At 35.6% G+C, this 19,281-nt stretch overlaps 1 protein-coding gene across 1 annotated transcript in view; it reads left to right on the plus strand.

The window, feature by feature from the left end:
* DDX10 (DEAD-box helicase 10) overlaps nucleotides 1–19,281 on the plus strand; it is a 284,143-nt gene that overhangs the window by 45,465 nt on the left and 219,397 nt on the right. Inside the window, exons 10-13 of the mRNA XM_082628714.1 lie at nucleotides 892–993; nucleotides 1,849–1,936; nucleotides 4,927–5,015; nucleotides 7,934–8,408. Coding sequence (XP_082484840.1) covers nucleotides 892–993; nucleotides 1,849–1,936; nucleotides 4,927–5,015; nucleotides 7,934–8,408 — 754 coding nt within the window. The remainder of the gene's footprint in view (nucleotides 1–891; nucleotides 994–1,848; nucleotides 1,937–4,926; nucleotides 5,016–7,933; nucleotides 8,409–19,281) is intronic.

Genomic DNA, 19,281 nt, shown 5'->3' on the forward strand with positions numbered 1-19,281 from the left:
TTGCTTTTGTGTGAGTTTGTCTTTTCTGGTAGCCATATTGTTGGATCACTGAAGGCAGGAATATTCATCTTCTATTTATTTGTGTTCTTCACAATTTATACCTGGCACAAAGTTTCTCAATAAATAGTTTATTTGGTTAACTATAAAAATTTATTTGCCCCTCATATTTATAGCATGAACCCTGAAGAGAATGCTTTGAGATTACTTTTTCTTTTGTGACTTTAAGAAATTTCTACAAATACCTGATTCTATTCTGTCTTACTGCTTGCATGTAATATATCTAAGGTGTCAAGGAAATCTGTATATAAGTAGCACAAGAAGCTTAAGTAACTATGGGGTGCCTTATGGCCCACTTACATAGAAATTTTTGATGGTGCACCTATACCAGGTGAAGGAAGAGAAATCATGGATTAGAGGTAGTAAGTTTTCCAGTGGAGCAGAGATCCATTCCTTATAACTGATGCCTCTGAACTCTGAACCATGTTATTCCCAAGGTAGAAGAAAAACTTCCAGGAAGATGATTAGATTTCCTTAATGTATTGGGAGCCATGTTTATTAAATGATTAATTTTATTACAGCAGTCTTGTGACTTGAATGAGAAATTGTCTCCTTGCTATAAGTAGACCATTATTTAAGAAATTCTTCTTAATTGATTTGTTTCTTCTACTGTGGTATAGCCTAAAAATCAATGGGAATTGTAACTAGTGATGGATTTTGAAAAAGGTCTTCAAGAGCCCTAGTTTTCTGTTGTGACAGATGTTTAAAAAAATGGTATTCCTAATATTTACTAATTTGGTGAACTTGCTTTCTTGTTACCTGTTCATCAAACTGTTAAAATGTAAAGTGCAGATTGCATTAATGTGGAAGGGATTTTGTTTGTTTTTTGCTTAGGTACAAAGAGGATGGTGAAGCTTTATTAATTTTGCTTCCCTCAGAAGAAAAAGGGATGGTGCAGCAGCTTCTTCAGAAGAAAGTGCCTGTGAAGGAAATCAAGTAAGAACTATTTGCTGTCTTGATATTATTGTTAGAAAAATGAAGGCATGAAATTATTATGCCTAATTATGTATACCTAATTCCCTCCTCCCTCTAAGAGTTTATATGAAACAAGATTGGCTGTGAGTTGATAATTGTTGAGGCTGAGTGAAAGTTTTCTACCTTTGTATATTTTGATATTTTCTGTAATTAAAAAAAGTAAAAAACATCTCATCTGCCACCACCTATTACCACTCCAGCTTTTCAGGAACAAAATTGTTCAGTCTAAAATCAGGGAAACAAGTGGAATTTCCTTTGTGAAACCTAGAATAGATGCTTGTAAAAATTACATTCTTTCCTGTAATTTTCATTCTAAACCCCGGCAGATTTAAGTAACCATTCTATTATGTTATGCCTGATTTCTAGGTAAGGAAAACAATATTTATATCCTTGGCTACTTGTTTATTATTTGACTTTCGTTTTATGGTGTTTGACTGAAAACGGAAATCATATAAAAATGACGTTTGCTTTCATTTATTCCATTTCATTGATGATCCACCTCCCACAAGAGGCTACTTTCTATCCTTAAAGACTTAAGAAGTGAACATCGCTAATTGTGGTGTTAACCTAATCTTTCACTCACTCAGCATGGGTTGTTTAGAGAAAATGTCAATTTTACATTTCTTGTTCCTGCATTATTCAAAATACGCAGAGTCAAATTTCTGTCTAGTGTAATTTCAGTCTAACCTGGGTCATAGATGAGAAATAATGTTACAGATTTTAAAAATACTGAGGAAAATAGAAAATGCTGTGTACTGTTTTCAGTTTCTAAAATTGAGATGTCTTAGTTTAATCTTTATCTTTTTGTTACAAAAGAATCAATCCAGAAAAACTTACAGACATTCAGAAAAAATTGGAATCGTTTTTAGCTCAAGATCAAGATTTAAAAGAAAGAGCTCAAAGGGTAAGTCATTTTTGAATTTGATACCTTCAGTGGAATAGAGCATATAATAAAGTTATGCTGTATCATTTTCTACTACTTCTAGGTTGCATAGTTATGCTTCAGATATTCAGGTAGTATAAAGTTCAGGTAAGTTTAACTTATTCTTTAACTTTGAAAAAATTATGTATTTCTTTTTAAAAAAAAATTTTTTGGCTGCACAGCATGGCATGTGGGATCTTGGTTCCCCAACCAGGGATTGAACCCGTGTCCCTTGCAGTGGAAGCGTGGAGTCTTAACCACTGGACCACCAGGGAAGTCCTAAAAATATATATTTCTTATAGTAACTTGGAAAAATGTCTATTATTTGTCCATAATCTTGTCAGACATATAGAAAATCCTCAGTGATTTTTAAGTGCACAATGGCTGGATTTCTAATATACTTGATAAAGTTTTCAACTTTTGATTTCTTCAGTTAAGTTATTATTAACTTCTGACTGCACTTTCTTGACTGTAAAATTAATATCTTATATTAGGTTAAATTTCTAGAAAGCATAGCACTCTTGGTAAATTCTCTTTAGGAATGAGATTTTAATCTATAAGTATGACAGTGTTCCCAAACTGCTTTTTTTGGACTTAGAAATCCTCTTGATTAGCAAATACACAAAGAATTGTCACTTTTAGTTATACTTATTTTTTAGTTCTTAGAGTACCCAGCAGTAGATTCTTTAGAAAAGAAAGATGTGAAATTATTTTGCGTTGTGCTTACAGCTGTCCAATCTTTGAATTGACAAATATTTGAGTCCCTGTTATGAAGTTCTTCATTTTCAGCACTTGTTTACTTATATTTTAGTTACGAGATCTACATAGGATATCTACATCTGCATCTCCCATAACTCAACAATGAGTTGAAGAGTAGGGATTCAGAGATTGGAGGAAGAAAATAAAGAGGAGGCATGGAAAGGGCATCCTCAGTAGACAGAGGAGCCTGAGCAGACAGTCAGTAGTCAGTCTTTTGTGTGATGGTTTTGAAACTGGATATTCTAAGCAACGAAGTTTTATTTAAAGAGAAGATCTTATGTTTAAAAAATTAACTTAGGTTATATTTTATCAAATTATTGTCACTGTGCTTAAAATACCAACATTAATGATGAAAGCTAAAATTCAGATGCTTAGTATGTGCTAGGCACTTAGTTGCAGCATGACCCGATTACATGACAGTTTGGTTTTTTTTTTTTACATGATAGTTTGATATGCATTGTGTTATCTAATCTTGCCAACAACCTGCGAGGTAGGTGATATAGATTTGACTTTATAGATGGGAAAATAGGAGCTGAGGAAATTAAAAATTGTCCAGGGTGACATAGCTATTAAGTGGCAGACCTAAGATTTAAATCCAGGTCTTTCTTCAGAACTTCCATGATACATCAGGAGAAGTTAATTCCAAAGTATAAGAGAACCAAATAATGAACTGTGCGTAGTTAAACTTCTGTAAGCTCACTTCACCTGAAATCTAATGAAAAGGGTCTTTAAACAGATTTTTTTTTCTTAGTTTTTGGGCATATCTTTAGGCATGGAAACATTTATGTGCATGTTTTGCCTAGCAGACATACTTTAAGCTAGGAGTTAAATCTTCTGGAAGCTTTGGAAATAGTATGCACATTTGAAAATAATATACATGAATTCTGATGTCATGACTTTGTGCATACTTAGGACATTCTATTATGAATCAGGAAATATGAAACACTGGAAGGATGTCGTTTCACTGGTTTCTGCGTATAACAAATGAGCCTTCCAGAATAAGATTATAGAAAAGCACATTGAAATAAATGATGTGATTTACTGGGTGTCACGCATGGTTTAGCAGAACGGCTAACTGTTGTCAGCTGCAGCAAGCTATCTAATTTCATAGAAGCGATTTTCTAGCTTTTGATTATAATCTGGATAGAACAAAAACAATAAGCAGCTGAGATGATTTCTTGTAGAGGATTGTAGGGGAAAAAATTATCCTTGAATTATTCATTTTAATGCCTGTGGAGACAGGGAAAATGGTTTGAAGATTAGTGTAAATGGTTTGAAGAAAGGATTAGTGTAAAGTTAGAGAAAATGTGAAGTTTCAGAAATATAGAAATGGGAATTAAATATACTTTACAAAAATTAATTTTAAAATAAAAAAATAAAACTCCTGCTTACATGTGTTTCACCATCTTTGCTGCCTGTTTATTTTACAGACTGACAGAGGATCCAGGACCATGTTTACTTTTTAGTTTGTAATAGCTCTTGGTATAAAGATAGTTTACTTACTTTTTTTTTTTAACACAGAAGAAAAATATTACAAGTTAATGACAGATTACTTGAAATTATGACAACTAATTACTTGAAATTATAATAAAAAAGAAAAAGCTTTAGGAATAAACTTTTCCTGTTATGATTTTATTAAGCTTAATATAAGTACAGTAAAATTTTATTTTGTTGTAGTAGTCAAAGGATGTTTTCAAGTAATAATTATTACTTATAACTGGTATTCATTGGGACTTAATGTATTCCAGAAGAAATGCCGAGTATTCTACATGCATTTTCTCATTTAATTCTCATAACACTCTAAGTAGAAGGTACTGTTATATTATGTTTGATAGATGAGGAAACTGACAGAGAAATGAGAAACTTGCTCAGCTAGTAAGATGTGGAGCTCAGATTTCAACTGTATTATTCCAAAGCCTGTGTTTTTCCCTATTAATGCACCTGAATGATATTAACTTCTAGAATAGCTTTTTGAGAAGGTTATGTCTTATGTTGAGTTGGCTTGATGAAACCAGATTTAAAATCTTTTCTAATATTACAATTCGAAAAAGGTAGGTTTTTTTGTTTTTGTGGGATGACATATACTCAGCTATTTTTGAGGTTTTTCACTACTGTTGAATTTATCCCTTTGATTAATTTTTTTATCTCAGTTAAAATTCATTTTCCATTTCTGACTAGTATATATCTTACACTTCAACCTTTTATGTTTACAGTGTTTTGTCTCTTACATACGTTCAGTGTATCTGATGAAGAATAAAGAAATATTTGATGTGAGCAAGTTACCTATACCTGAATATGCCCTGTAAGTATTCATATTATAGTTTTGTTTGTGAATCCTTAAAGTTAGAGGGAATTTGTTTGAAACCTGGTTTTGAGAGTCTTAGTTTAAACCACTGTGCCTTACCTTAAAAGAATCTGTTGAAGATTTGCAGAGAAAAAGATTATATAAACTGTAGAAAACTGGTTGAGCATTCAGTTCAGTCAGGAATTTCAGTCAGGAAGAAGTTTCTTACTTGTAAGTATGAATTCCTGAAAGTTACACTGGCAGTTTGCTGTGGTTTGGGCTTAAAGGAGATGGAGAGCAATTGACAAGCATTCTTTGAAATCTTTAAATGTCTGTAGCCCTCTTGTTTTCTAAAAAGCTGGCTTGGTTTACTGTAGTTCTTTTTATGCTTTGGATGCAAGTCTCTTTGTCAGTTCTTCCCTTCTTTTAGATTGGTTTCCCATGCTGCTTATTGCCTGGCTATTCTTTGTGTCTTGGTGTTTCTTACAGGTGCTCACAGTTACCATGGCAAAATGTCTGTCTTTCGTAATTGTGGTTACTATTATATGAAAACGGAACTCTTGGTCTTGTTTTGGCTTAGTAGTTGAAGGATTTTTTTCCCTAACCTTTTCAGGTATAAAGGAGGAGCATTTGTTTTTCAATGGGGTCCCACCTGTGGGAAAAGCATTGACAGAATCCTATAGAAGCACCTTTAAGGTTACTCATACTTTGAATGTCAGATTGAAATCTCCTAGTCTGTGATGAAATATGTACTTTCAAAGCAAGATCTGTGTATTTGGCCTGCTTTCCAGGAATTCGAGTACCTTTACCTTTAAGTTGAGTCTAATAAAAACTTGTATCCGAGTGAGCTGCTGTTTTCCATTCTTCATGTTAGATTGCAAGTTCATTATAACAGGTAATTTGTCAGTTGTAACATTTTAGAGCCATTTAATTTGCTAGATAACAAAGTAAGGTCACTGACTTTTTGTTTAGGTAATGGATGGAAAATCACATGCCATGGATAACATGTTTTTGTTTGCTTATCTCTTTACGAATTTTAAAATTTCTGAATATGATTCATGGTTTAGGTTATTAGCTGATTTTTGTGCTTCATGAAGTTCTATCCTGGTTTCCTGGTTTTCTCATTGACATAGCTGAGATACTAGCAAACAGGAGAGGCACAGGTCTTTTAATGCTGCAGGGCCATATTTAGAGGACATTTTGTTGCCACAGATGCCAGTAAATCTCATCTGTTTACCGTTGAAGACCTTTGCTTTTTGTTGGTGATGCTTAGGGAAGCAGAAAGTTAAATTCGGAGCCTAAATTACTGGTACAGTTTACCTTGGTGTTTTAATTTAATTTTTGTGGATTTTAGATGTATAATTTCCTTGATCTATAATTTCCTTTAGAAGCCTTTGATACCTAAAACAGTGCTATGTGTGTAGAATAAAATAAAGTTTTAAAAAACGATTTTACTGAGGAAATATGTTTTATTTATTTATTTATATTAGTAAAATGCTTTTTTGAATATTAAAGAAATATGTTTTAAATACCCAATATGTCTAGTTCATTGAGCTAGGCATTAAAATAGATGTGGGGCTTCCCTGGTGGTGCAGTGGTTGAGAGGCCGCCTGCCAATGCAGGGGACATGGGTTCGTGCCCCGGTCCAGGAGGATCCCACATGCCGCGGAGCGGCTAGGCCCGTGAGCCATGGCCGCTGAGCCTGCACGTCCGGAGCCTGTGCTCCGCAATGGGAGAGGCCACAACAGTGAGAGGCCCGCGTACTGCAAAAGAAAAAAAAAATTATAGCTGTATGGTTATGTACTTCTACCTTAAAGGAAGTCCAAGTTTAGTAGCAGAGAAAGACGTGTAAATGTAACTGTAATACGTTGAGAGAAATGCTCTGATGTGTATTGAGTTTGTGATCCTAACTGTATCCGCTATAACAGTAATAATGACAAGGGCTCAGTAGTGGCTGCCTGTGTGCTAGGCACTGTTTTAGATGCATTGCCTCTGTGAACTCATTTTATTTTTATAATGACCCTATAATGTAGATACTCTTGTCATGCCATTTTGCAAATGAGAGAACTGAGGTATAGAGAGGTTTAATAATGTCCTTTGATCATACAGCTAATAGGTGACAGAGCCAGGATTTTAACCTCAACAGTTCTATTTATGAATCCAGGTTTTACAACCACACCTCTCAGTTTCTGTGAATTGTGTCTTATAGGAAAAAGGCAGTTGGTCCATTTTCTAATGTTAGCTTTTTATTATAGCAGGCCTTGCTTTAAGAGTTTCTTTTCAATTCATCTGTGGGAACTTAGAAGCTGGGAAAGACCTGACCATAAAGTAAATCTTGATCTTAGAAGGAGAAAATAAGATTTTTTTTTCTTTTTTGGTCTCAAGTATAAAAATCCATTTTTATAGAAGTGATTGTGCCACATTATGTGTGTTAGAAGGGAGGATGATAATACTTGAGTTCATTCATGTGCAGAGAACTGTGTTTTGTTCTTTCATGGTCATGTCTTTTCCAGCTTTAGTATTTATATTTTACAAAGTATTTTCATATAGTTAGTACATCAGATATTTATAACAACTGTGAGATAGGCCTGGTAGTTATTGTTATCTCACATTTGCGAAAGCTGAGGCTGAGAGAGTTATACTGGAAATAGGCAGATTTAGTAGTTGAACTGTTCCCTTGTTTCTGGTCTCATGCTCTTTATTTTATTAACTGTGTTACCATCTTAATGGAAAATGGGGTATCTCCAATATTTTCTGACAGGTATTCATTATCTTTTAGATCACCTAACGTGTCAAACCTGAGTTGTATCTCAGAGGAACATTTTCTTAAAAAAAAAGTTCCAAAAATCTCAACTCCTGAGAAACCATTTCATAATAAACTCATAAACACACCATCAGTGTGCTGAGATAACTGTTTTCATTTGCTCATATTTAAGGTCTCTTGGTCTTGCTGTGGCACCACGGGTAAGATTTCTTCAGCGAATGCAAAAACAACCCAACAAAGAACTGGTAGTGAGTCAAGATAAGAAAGTAATTGAGCCAAGGACTCTCTCCCGCACCAATGATGAAGTGGAAGAATTTAGAGCCTACTTCAATGAGAAAATATCTATTTTCCAGAAAGGTGGGAAAATACCAGAAGGGACAGAGTACAGACTGGCTAGTGGTGTTAGTGATGAAGAGGAAGAAGAGAAAGAATGTGAAGAAGAAATGGAAGAGAAACCGGGAAAGACAAAAGGGTCTCAACCTCAGTCTGTCCCTAGCAACAAAGAGTCACAGAAGAACAAAGAAGTTCCTGTGCAGTTCTTGGACAGAGATGATGATGAGGAGGACGATGGCCTCAATGCTGACTTCTTTAAGGTGAAGAGGCACAATGTGTTTGGGTTGGATCTTAAAGAGAATAAAACATTACAGGTAAGTTTATCCCTAGTGGAGGATCTTCTATTATTTCCTACCACTTCTTACCACGTGCTGCCTGTTGCCTTTGGGGAACTATGGGAAAATAACCAGGAGAAATTTGAGGAATGATTTTCTTTGCTGTGAACTCTCCCTCCTTCTCCATCTTTAACGATTGAATAGGTGCTAAAGAATTCTCATTTTTCATAACTTTGGGACTTCTAAGAGGTTGACAGCTTTAATCTTTTCATTTATTGGTTTTCTGATGCATGTTTTAAAAAGTAGCCAGTTTCATGATTATAAGATTAAGTAATAAGGTGACGGGGTTTTGTGGTTTATGATGTGAGGATCCTTCATTGTGATTCTTAGTATACTACTTTCTGGTTTAAATAATTATAAATATTCCTTATAACAATTCAATCTCTCTAAACTTTTAATGAGACATTTGGTTTTGGGCACCAATCCAGAATCTTAAAAAGAAAGCCAGCACTTCTATTTAAAGGCCGCTTATGAAGGTTTATTAAGTTTCACATAGGTCCTTTGTTTCTCACTAGGCACCTGCTAGGAGGAATGAAAGAGATAATCAAGGTAAAGCACCTGTTTCCTGGGGTACTTGTAGGTGCACAGTAAATGTTTCTCCACCTTTCCCTTATTTTCGTTTTAATTTTGTATGCCTTATTCTTTCATTTCTTTGGAGAGAATCGAATGAAAAATGAACCTGAACTCTTATTCTTTATACAATTCTAAGAGTCACAATAGGAAATATTAAATTTTGAACTATGAAACTTGGATAGGTGTTTTTTAAAATTAATTAATTATTATTTTTGGCTGTGTTGGATCTTCATTGCTGTGCGCAGCTTTCTCTAGTTGCAGCGAGCGTGGGCTTCTCATCGCAGTGGCTTCTCTTGTTGCGGAGCACGGGCTCTAGAGCACACGGGCTTCAGTAGATGTGGCGCGTGGGCTGTAGAGTACAGGCTCAGTAGTTGTGGCTCATGGGCCTAGTTGCTCCACCGCATGTGGGGTCTTCCCAGACCAGGGCTCGAACCTGTGTCCCCTGCATTGGCAGGCGGATTCTTAACCACTGTGCCACCAGGGAAGCCCTGGATAGGTGTTTTTTAAAGTAACTAAATAAAAATTTTAAAAGTAGCAAACATACTTACTGAGTACTTTATGTATTAGGCATTTTCTAAACATTATCTCATTTGGTCCTTGAATAACCCTATAGGTAAGTACTCTATCTTTATACAAGTAAGAGGAAAAAAACAGAGATACAGAGATGATAAAATAATGAGGTGCACAATTAATTATTGGCAAAGTTGGAGTTTGAATCTAGGTATTCTCACTCTAATCATATCTTGACCAATAATCTGTTTTTTTGAAGTCTGATTTAGGTTTTCTCTTACGTTTTCTTCTGGACATTTTATAGTTTTAGCACTTCAGTTTAGGACTAGTGTTCATCTCAATTTAATTTTTGTGTATGGTGTGAGTAAGGGTCGAGGTTCCAATGCCTCCCTCCCCCCATGTGGATGTCCAGTTGAACCAGTACTGTTTTCTGAAATTACTGTCCTTTTTCCATTCTAGTTACCTTGACTCTTTGTTGAAAGTTAGTTGACCATGTATGTGTAGGTCTCTGTGTTGACTCACTTGGTTTTATACAGTTACCCTTTCATAAATAACACCGGTGTCGATTAGTATAGCTTTATGGTAAATCTCAAGTCAGATAGTGTTAGTCTTCCAACTTGATATTTAAAAAAATTTTGAGCATTTTTAGACCATTGCATTTCCCTGTAAGTTTTTGAATCAGCTAGTTAATATTTACAGAAAGTCTTTGCATATTTTCATTGAGATTGCATTGAATCTATAAATCTATTTGGGGAGAATTAACAATATTGACTCTTCCGATTCAATATATGACATATCTTTCCATTTATCTAGGCCTTCTTTAATATCTTTTAGCATTTTTTAATAATTTTAAGCATGTGCGTCTTACCACATATTTTGTTAGATCCATCTCTTACTATTTTTTTTTTTTTTTTTTGTGGTACGCGGGCCTCTCACTGTTGTGGCCTCTCCCGTTGCGGAGCACAGGCTCCGGACGCACAGGCTTAGCGGCCATGGCTCACGGGCCCAGCCGCTCTGCGGCATGTGGGATCTTCCCAGACCGGGGCACGAACCCGCATCCCCTGCATCGGCAGGTGGACTCTCAACCACTGCGCCACCAGGGTAGCCCTCTCTTAGTGTTTTATAGTTTTCAATGCTATTATAAATACTTCAAAAAATTCAGTTTCTCATTTTTTGTTGCTAGAATATAGAAGTACAGTTTTTGCATACCAGTCATTCTAAACTGTCCTGTTAAGTTCTTGTGGCTGTTTTTTGAGATTCTTTGGAGTTTTCTTTGGATCTTCTCTGTAGCTGGTCATGGTATTTGTGAATAAAGATAGTTTCATTTCTTCCTTTCCAATCTGTGTGTCTTTTATTTCATTTTCTTACTTGACTACACTGTATGTTGAACAGCAGTAGTGAGAATGGACATCATTGTCTTGTTCCTGTCTTAGGGAGGGGAAACATTCAGTCCTTTACCATTACATCCGATGTTAGCTGTAGGTTTTTTGTAAATGCTTTTAACGAGTTGAGGAAGTTCATTCTATTTCTGGCTGGTTTAGTGTTTTTATCAGAAATGGATGGTGAATTTTGTCAGATGCTTTTTCTGCAACTATTAGGGTGAACATAGAGTTGTTGTTATTTATTCTGTCAGCACATTGATATCTCTAATGTTGAACCAACCTTAAATTCCTATGGTAAACCTTACTCATTCGTGATGTGCTTTCCTGTATCTATTACAGGACGCTTATTTGCTAATATTTTGTTAAGGGTGTTTGCTTCTGTGTTCATAAGGGATATTGGTTTGTAGTTTTCCTGTAATGACTTTGAGGACATGACACATTTTAAAAGCTTTAGATACATTTTGCCAAACTATCCTGCAGAGAGGTCATATTGATCATTGTCCCACTGGCTTTATGTCCGTGCCCATTTACTAACACCAACACCGAATATCCACATGTTTTTACTGTTTTGAAACAAACAGTGAGAAATTCAAACTTACTATTTGAAGTTATTTTTCCTTGATTCTGTTATTGAACATTATTCACTTATTTATCCATTGTATAATTTCTGTGTGTATATTGCTTGTTTTCCTCTCTCTTTTTTTCTCTTATGATATTGGTCTTTTTCCTGTCGATTTACAAGATGTCCTTAAACTTTAATTACTATTCCTGGCTTTTAATTATTTTATACCTCCCACCACATTTTTTGCCTGCCTTCCTTACTGGATTTTGAATTTCCTGAAATTATTGTCTTACTGATCAGTATGTGTTCATGGTTTGATACGGTGTCTAGGACCTAGTGCAGATTTCACACGTTTCATGAATGAATAAGTGAATCACTCATATCTTCTTTCACTTTGATAGTTTTATTTGCTATGAATTATGTAGAACTCACATATGTAGAGTATATTCTTTGAAATCTGTATTTTGAAACTAAGTATGATTTGCCTGATTGACTTACAATAATTCAAAAGGTATTGTTGAATTTTCTATAAACATGAGCAGAAATGACTTATTTATTTGACTTGAATGATATAGCTGTGCAGGCCAAGGTTTGTAATTTAGATAGTAAATAAAAATATCTAATAATAATGATGTAAAATTCTGTTAACTAAGAATATGTTTGCATAGCATACTATAAAAAGTTCTATCTTTAAAATACCTGCTTTTTTTTTTTTTTTTTTAAACCATAACAAATGGGAAGTATTATGGTGTTTGTGTCAAATGTGAGGGAACTTTTGGGGCAGTTACAGGATTTTTAAGAAGCCAATAAAGGAATGTTTTCTGTATCTTCGTGCACATTTCCTAGTACTATATACAAAAAGTAGAGTTAAAATTATTGGCTCTTTAGCTGAAATAGAAGTAGAAAGGCTTGTCAACTTTACCTGTTATTTGCCTTTGAATTTTCAAAATCAGTACTTATTTGTTACCAGATTATCATTTTTGTTGTTGTTGTTGTTCTTTATCATGTTTTCAAGGCATTTGGTTTTGAGTGTGGTTTTGTATCCACACTCTCAACTTGACTTTCCTATTTAGCCTTTGTTTTGGCAATTTATATTTTCGTATTGCATTGCAGCCATCACTCACTGGAAGCTGCTTTTTTCTTTTACTACCTGTTTTTAAGGATAGACCTGATAAAGTAAAGAAAACCAAACAAACTTTACACAAAATGGGAAATAATACTATCATTTACATATATAAATGAATCTTTTCTTCTTGAGAGATTAAGTATTGGGTTCGCCGAAAAGTTCGTTTGGGTTTTTCTGCAATATCTGATGGAAAAACCCGGACGAACTTTTTGGCCAACCCCAAACTTTTTCAGACACTGCTGCCTTTGTTCAAATATTTTTGTTGCTCCTGTTTTAGAATTTTCTTTAGGGACAGCATACCAGGCATGCAAGGGAACTGGTTTCATTACCTCTATCACAGGCTGTTCTCTTTGCCTTGTTATCTTTTTCCTCATTTCTTGCTCCCTTGGAGCAGTTGTAGAACTCAATTGAGATGTGGAGTCAGTGGGAACACATTGGATTACAGATTACATGGACTTTGTTTATCATATCATTATCCTTAATAAAATGATATATTTTTTGGTATTTTACCATATACCAGTGCTTTCCTTGCAAGTATTCATTTTATCCTCATGACAGGAAAGGCAGATGCTATTATTTAAAATTTCAGAGACTTTTAAGTGACTTTTCCAAGGTTACAGTGGTGGAGTTAGTACTTCAATCTATCCCTGATGTCAGATCACATTCTCTTTCTCGTTTATCCTGTTGCCTACCATCATTTGTGTGTGGTTTACTTTCTGTAAATGGGTAGTGCCAGTGTAATTGTAGATAATTGTAGATAATTTTGGGCAACCCATTGTGTGCACTTTGAACACAGAATTGATAAGTTTACCTCTTTAGACTTGGGCATAAATGGAGAAGAGAGGTACTGAGTGCCAGGAGCAAGTGGTATCTTCTGGAAGGCTGCCCTGTCACAGTTCTTTTCCATTTGACAGGTTCAAGGCATTGACAGAGAAACAGATCTCCTTAGCGTTGGAGAGGGAGTCATGAGTGATGGAGCCATGAAAGAAATGGGCGGGAGAGAGCACACTTGGGCTGATTAGGCACTACGGTAGTAAGAGAAGTTTGGTTGAGCTCCCACCATAGGGAAGGGACTTTTGTTTTGCCTTGCTTTCTTGGCTGTTGGGTGTCTAGAAAGTTAGCTTCCAGAGAGACAGTGTTAGAGAACAGCGTGAATATATAATTAAAATGTTGAAATTGAAAATGATTTAAAAACATGTTCTTAAATATGAGAATGAAATCTCTAAGCAAATACTTTTCTTTCTCATATTTTACAGTTGTTTAGAAATGAGACTGATAGGTGGATTCCATTTTAGCTCAGCAAGTATCCTTTTAAAGCTTTCTCAACAGTAAACATACATCAGTCTTGGTTAAGATTTGAATGATACTCATAAATTATTCTTTGTCCTTAGAGCTGAATCTATATTCTGTTTACATTTTAATTTTATATTTTGGCACAAAATTCTTAGTATTTTAAGAACTCACTGTCGGTGGTAAAACATAGGTTAGCTAATTTTATTATTAAATTGTTGCTTATGAGTATTCTCTTATAAATATATTAGAAGTTCTGCATCAAGATTCCGATACTTGGGAGCTGGGATTTTTCTGCCTCCTGTCTCCTCTCCTTTTCCCTTTCACTCCCTTCTCGCTTTCATTTTTTTCTCCTCACAGCAGTGATTACTGAGTGCCTGCAAGGTGCCAGGGGCTGTGCTAGGTTCTTAGTACGTTTCAGAGCCTTATACTTTAGTTAACATAGCAGACTATTAAACCAAAATTTCAGTACAGAATCTTAGATTTCTGTTCATTTATTGATTCTTGAAACCAAATGTTTTAAAGTGTTAACATTGGCACCACAGTAGAGAAGACATCCTGAGAGAAGTTGAGCCTTAAAGAATGGATATGAGTTAATAGGAAGGGGAAAAAGCATTCTAAACAGAGAGTACAGAATGAGCAAAACCATGGCCACAAGAAGTTTACTCGCAAGAAGTGTGAGTTTAGTGTGGGAGCTATTTCTGGTATGATGTTTAGTTTCAGTAGTTGGCCTTTCTGAGGCTTAGTGTCCATCTCTGTAAAGTTACTACCTGGCAGAGTTATTGTGATGCTTAGAGATAGAAAGCAACCAGCACAGTTTGTGTATGTAGAAGGAGCATGGTTAAAATTAGCTATTATTTCTACTTGATGAAGTATAATAGGAACATACAGGTAAAGGGTTGATAGAACTTTGCCAGTGCAATGGCTAGGCAGTGTCCGAGGTAGTGCTGAAAAATAAAGGCTTTTTCTGAATCAGGTCGCATTGTAGAGAGAAAAAGTGATGTATTTAATTTATTCCAGGTGTAGTATCAGCAAACAAGACTACTTTTTGATTTTAGCATAGTTGATAGAGCAGTTTTCACATTTTCAGTGTCCTGCATTGATCTGGAGAGTGATAAGGTCTACACTGATACCACAGGTCAGGTGATGTCATGGCCAGGTATTTAAGGAGAACTTATAATTTGGTATAATCAGACCAGAACTAGGCAAGCACAGGGCCCTGTGGAAATGAATCGATTGGTTATAAATAAAACTAAAAATGATGTTAGTAGTAGATATTTCATGTGGAGTCATTAAATGAAATTCATTATTATATGAATATTTTTCTGGGTGGAGTTCTCTGTCCAGTTAACTGGCCGTATTCTTGTGGATATTAATACTGTGCAGTATACCTCTAGAAGACATTATATAGAAGATACTAGGTTATGGGTATTGTTTATATGTTTAAGACTGTTGATTTAAAAATGGACATTAGACCATTGACAGAGGAATGGATAAAGAAGATGTGGTACATATATACAATGGAATATTACTTAGCCATAAAAAGGAATGAAAATGCCATTTGCAGCAACATGGATGGAGCTAGAGATTGTCATACTGAGTGAAGTAAGTCAGACAGAGAAAGACAAATATCATACAATATTGCTTATATGTGGAATCTAAAAAAATGGTACAAACGAACTTATTTACAAAACAGAAATAGAGTCACAGATGTCATAATCTTATGGTTACCAGCAGGGGAAGGGAAGGAGGGATAAACTGGGAGATTGGGATTGACATATACACACTACTGTGTATAAAATTGATAACTAATAAGGACCTACTGTATAGCACAGGGAACTCTACTGAAAACTCTGTAATGACCTATATGGGAAAAGAATCTAAAAAGAGTGGGTATATGTATATATATAGCTGATTCACTTTGTTGTACAGCAGAAACTAATATAACATTGTAAATCAGCTATACTCCAATAAAAATTAAAAAAAAATGGCATTAGAGAAAGTAATGCCCTTGTTTGGGGAGTGATTGGGCATGCTGATGAGCTGCTTTAGGAGAGTGCTGATTTAGCTGTTTTTTTAGCCCCATAATTATTTAAATTAAAAATGGGAATGAACCATGTTAACTTATTTCCAGAAATTTCTTGCAGACAACTATGGTTTTGTAGAAGAAGATCAGGAAATGATGAACATCTTTTGGTTTTCTATAATCTGTCATGCCTTCGAGTATTGCATCTCATTGCTTAAACTCTCCACAACCTTGCACAGCATTATCCCTATTTTGTGGGCTAAGAAACAGAGGCTTTGAAAAGTTCTGTTGCTTGCCTAATGTCCCACAGTTGGTGAAGTGGCAGAACTGGAATTTGTTGTGCCCAGGCTCATCGATTCTTGTGACTGTGCTTTTTTCGATTCCTGTCATTTCTACGTCTTAGCAGTTCTTCTTTACTTCAGTGCTCTCTACTTTTAGTGTTCCTCTTTACTTCCCGCCAGCACTACCACTCTTCTGTCCCACACCGTTTTCACCTCAGCCTTGGCTTGTGCGATAAGCCTCGTAATGGGTCCCAAATGTTGTTCTTCTGAGTCATCTTCCTGTGAACCTCTCTCAGATCTATTTTTTTCATGTGGTTGACCTTCCACACCTCCCTTCATTTCATCCTTTTCAGTTGGGCTTTGTAAGCTAGCCCCTTCCCTGTTAAACTACCAGTCCAGTGCATTCTTCCCAGTGTGAGTTTCCACTTACACTGAAGGGATTCCTTCCTAGGATGTTCTCACCACTCCAGCCTTTCACATCTTATCTTTCAAGATTCAGGGCTGAGCTTGCCTCTTCCTTGAAGTCTTTCTTTACTTACTTATCCCACTGACCTCTGGATTCCAATTGTCTAAATGCTAGTACTTTTCTTTTTGGCTCTTCATAATATACCTACTTGAATGTCTTAATTTCCATTTCTCTTGGTGATTCCTGAGATTGTCATAACCTTTGTATGCAAGGGTCTTATATATTGCTGTTGAATTAAACAGAAGAGAAAACTCTTTACAATAAAACCTAGGAGTCAAGGAACTTTATTCTCAGTTTTTTTGGTACCATGAAGTGGAACACAATCTTAAATGTTGAGTAGCTCAAATAGAGTTGGTATATATGTTCTTTTGTCTCCTTACAGGTGCTTTTATTTTATTTTATTTTTTGCATCCTGTGTTTAATTCTTGTAAGCTTCATTCTAATTCAGAAGGAATAGTTACTGTGTGACTTGAAGCTTAAATGTACATACTGAGTTGCTATGTATATGTATATATATATTTTTCTCCCCTATTTGAGTTTTGTATGCAAATGATTTCCTAAGGATGTAAATTCTCAGTGGAAAGCTAAAAGTTTTTGGCTTGATGTTTATTCTTTCACATGCTGCATCATTATTGTTTCAAAAATATTTCAACTTGTTTCTCTTCATTTCCTAGTTTTATACATATTCAATGTTTAAAGGAACTGCTGACTAGTACTGGATTTTCTCATGACCTACTTTTATAGCCTAAATTTCAGGAACTACATTTATCAGGGTATGCTTATCTTCATTTTAAGGTAAAGTAGAGGTAATGACAGAAATTTGAAGTAGGACAGGCTATTCTTGAAGCGGGTCATATAAGTTGCCCTTGAACTTGACTGTTAGGATAATCAGAAATGAGGAGCTTTTCAAAGTCATCAACAGGTGCTTGTGTACGTGTGTGTGTGTGTGTGTGTGTGTGTATATATATATATAAAACAAATATAACTATAGAGAATTTAGACTAATATGCCAGGTTTTCTGCTTATGAACAGATTAGTTCCAACATGCTCTTTGTGAGATCCTTTGTTCTTGAGTCTAAGCCATCAGTATATGTATATTTACCTAAAGCTTTTTAATGGGAGGACTGTCTTTGTGGTGACAGTGGATTTAACTGTTCAGGTTTCTTTCCAACTCTTAAATTTGTCCAAATGTATTTCACTTTTGACTTTGTTCTTTTCAGTGTATGTTTTTGAAAAACAGCTTCAAAAATCCATGTTGTGTCTTAAGTCCAAGGCAGCAGTTGAAGCTAGTGCCATCTGGTGGTGACAGGCAGAGTTAAATCACATTTGCTTTGATGTGAAGCTTTGTTTCTATCATGAAAGTTTCTATTTTAGGTGAAATAAAGCCTTGTTAAATGAAGCATTAATGAGATAAAAAAAAATTCACTCCTTCAGCAAATATTTACTGCATACCTGCCATGTGCCAGGCATTGAAGCATCACCATTCCCTCTCCTCATGGAGTTTTATGTTCTAGTGAGGGGAGATGGACAAAAACTATAAACATGTGCTGTGGGAAAAATGAAGCATGGTGAGGGGGTGGGGTGTAGCATTTCAAATAGTAGGATGGTGAGAGGCACCTCCCTGAGAGTGTGTAAGGCACTCTTCTACTGTTGCTAGATTAAGACCTTTAGATGTTTTAAGCACTTAAGATTATGGTGCTTCCTCTGCCCATATGTAATTTGAAACAAAAAGAGTACTACATTTTAAAACAGAGTCCTCAAGTTATTATTTTTTCCATGATGACTACTTCATTGCTTTTGTTGAAATATGTTATTTCAGAAACATTTTTTCTTAAAATACTCCAGTTTTGCTGGTACCCTGAGCATGTGTTGTGAATAGCCAGTTGGTTAATTGCACTTGAAAGCTAGGCCTGGTAGGGGAATGGAAAGAGAATTCAGACCCTCTTGGGAGCAGGCGCTAGCAAGTAAATTGGTCAGAGCAGTGGCACTTCAGTGAAGTTCAGTGGGAACAGGGATGCCTGTATATTAAGAAGGGCCTATTTTTCAGTAAAAGTAAAGTCTAAGCATAAATTACATACTTACAAAATAAGTATAAGATTAGCATAGTGATTTCATGATGGTTTAAAATTTTAAAGTCTTTAGGGCAGTGCTTCTCAGGCTATGTTTGCTGAAGGGCTAGCATTTTTTTTTTTTTTTTTTCTTTTTGCGGTACGCGGGCCTCTCACTGCTGTGGCCTCTCCCGTTGCGGAGCACAGGCTCCGGATGCGCAGGCTCAGCGGCCATGGCTCACGGGCCCAGCCGCTCCGCGGCATATGGGATCCTCCCAGACCGGGGCACGAACCCGTATCCCCTGCATCGGCAGGCGGACTCTCAACCACTGCGCCACCAGGGAGGCCCGGCTAGCATTTTAATTTCCAATTCATCACACAACAATAATGTTATAAAATAAATTAAAGAAAAATTACTAAAAAAGTGAAATGAATGTTTTCTTGGCTCTTTCCTTTCTCTACCTTTTTTGCTGCCTTCTCTTTCTCTCTCTGGGTTAGATGATTATTTTCTCTTTTACTATTTGATCATAAAGCCTCTTTCTGTATTCTTTTTTTTTGTTTCTCCTCATTTCTTCTGTTTGTGCGGCC

The sequence above is a fragment of the Mesoplodon mirus genome (genome assembly GCF_964341445.2).
Source record: "Mesoplodon mirus genome assembly, chromosome: 7".
NCBI classification, from domain to species: domain Eukaryota; kingdom Metazoa; phylum Chordata; class Mammalia; order Artiodactyla; family Ziphiidae; genus Mesoplodon; species Mesoplodon mirus.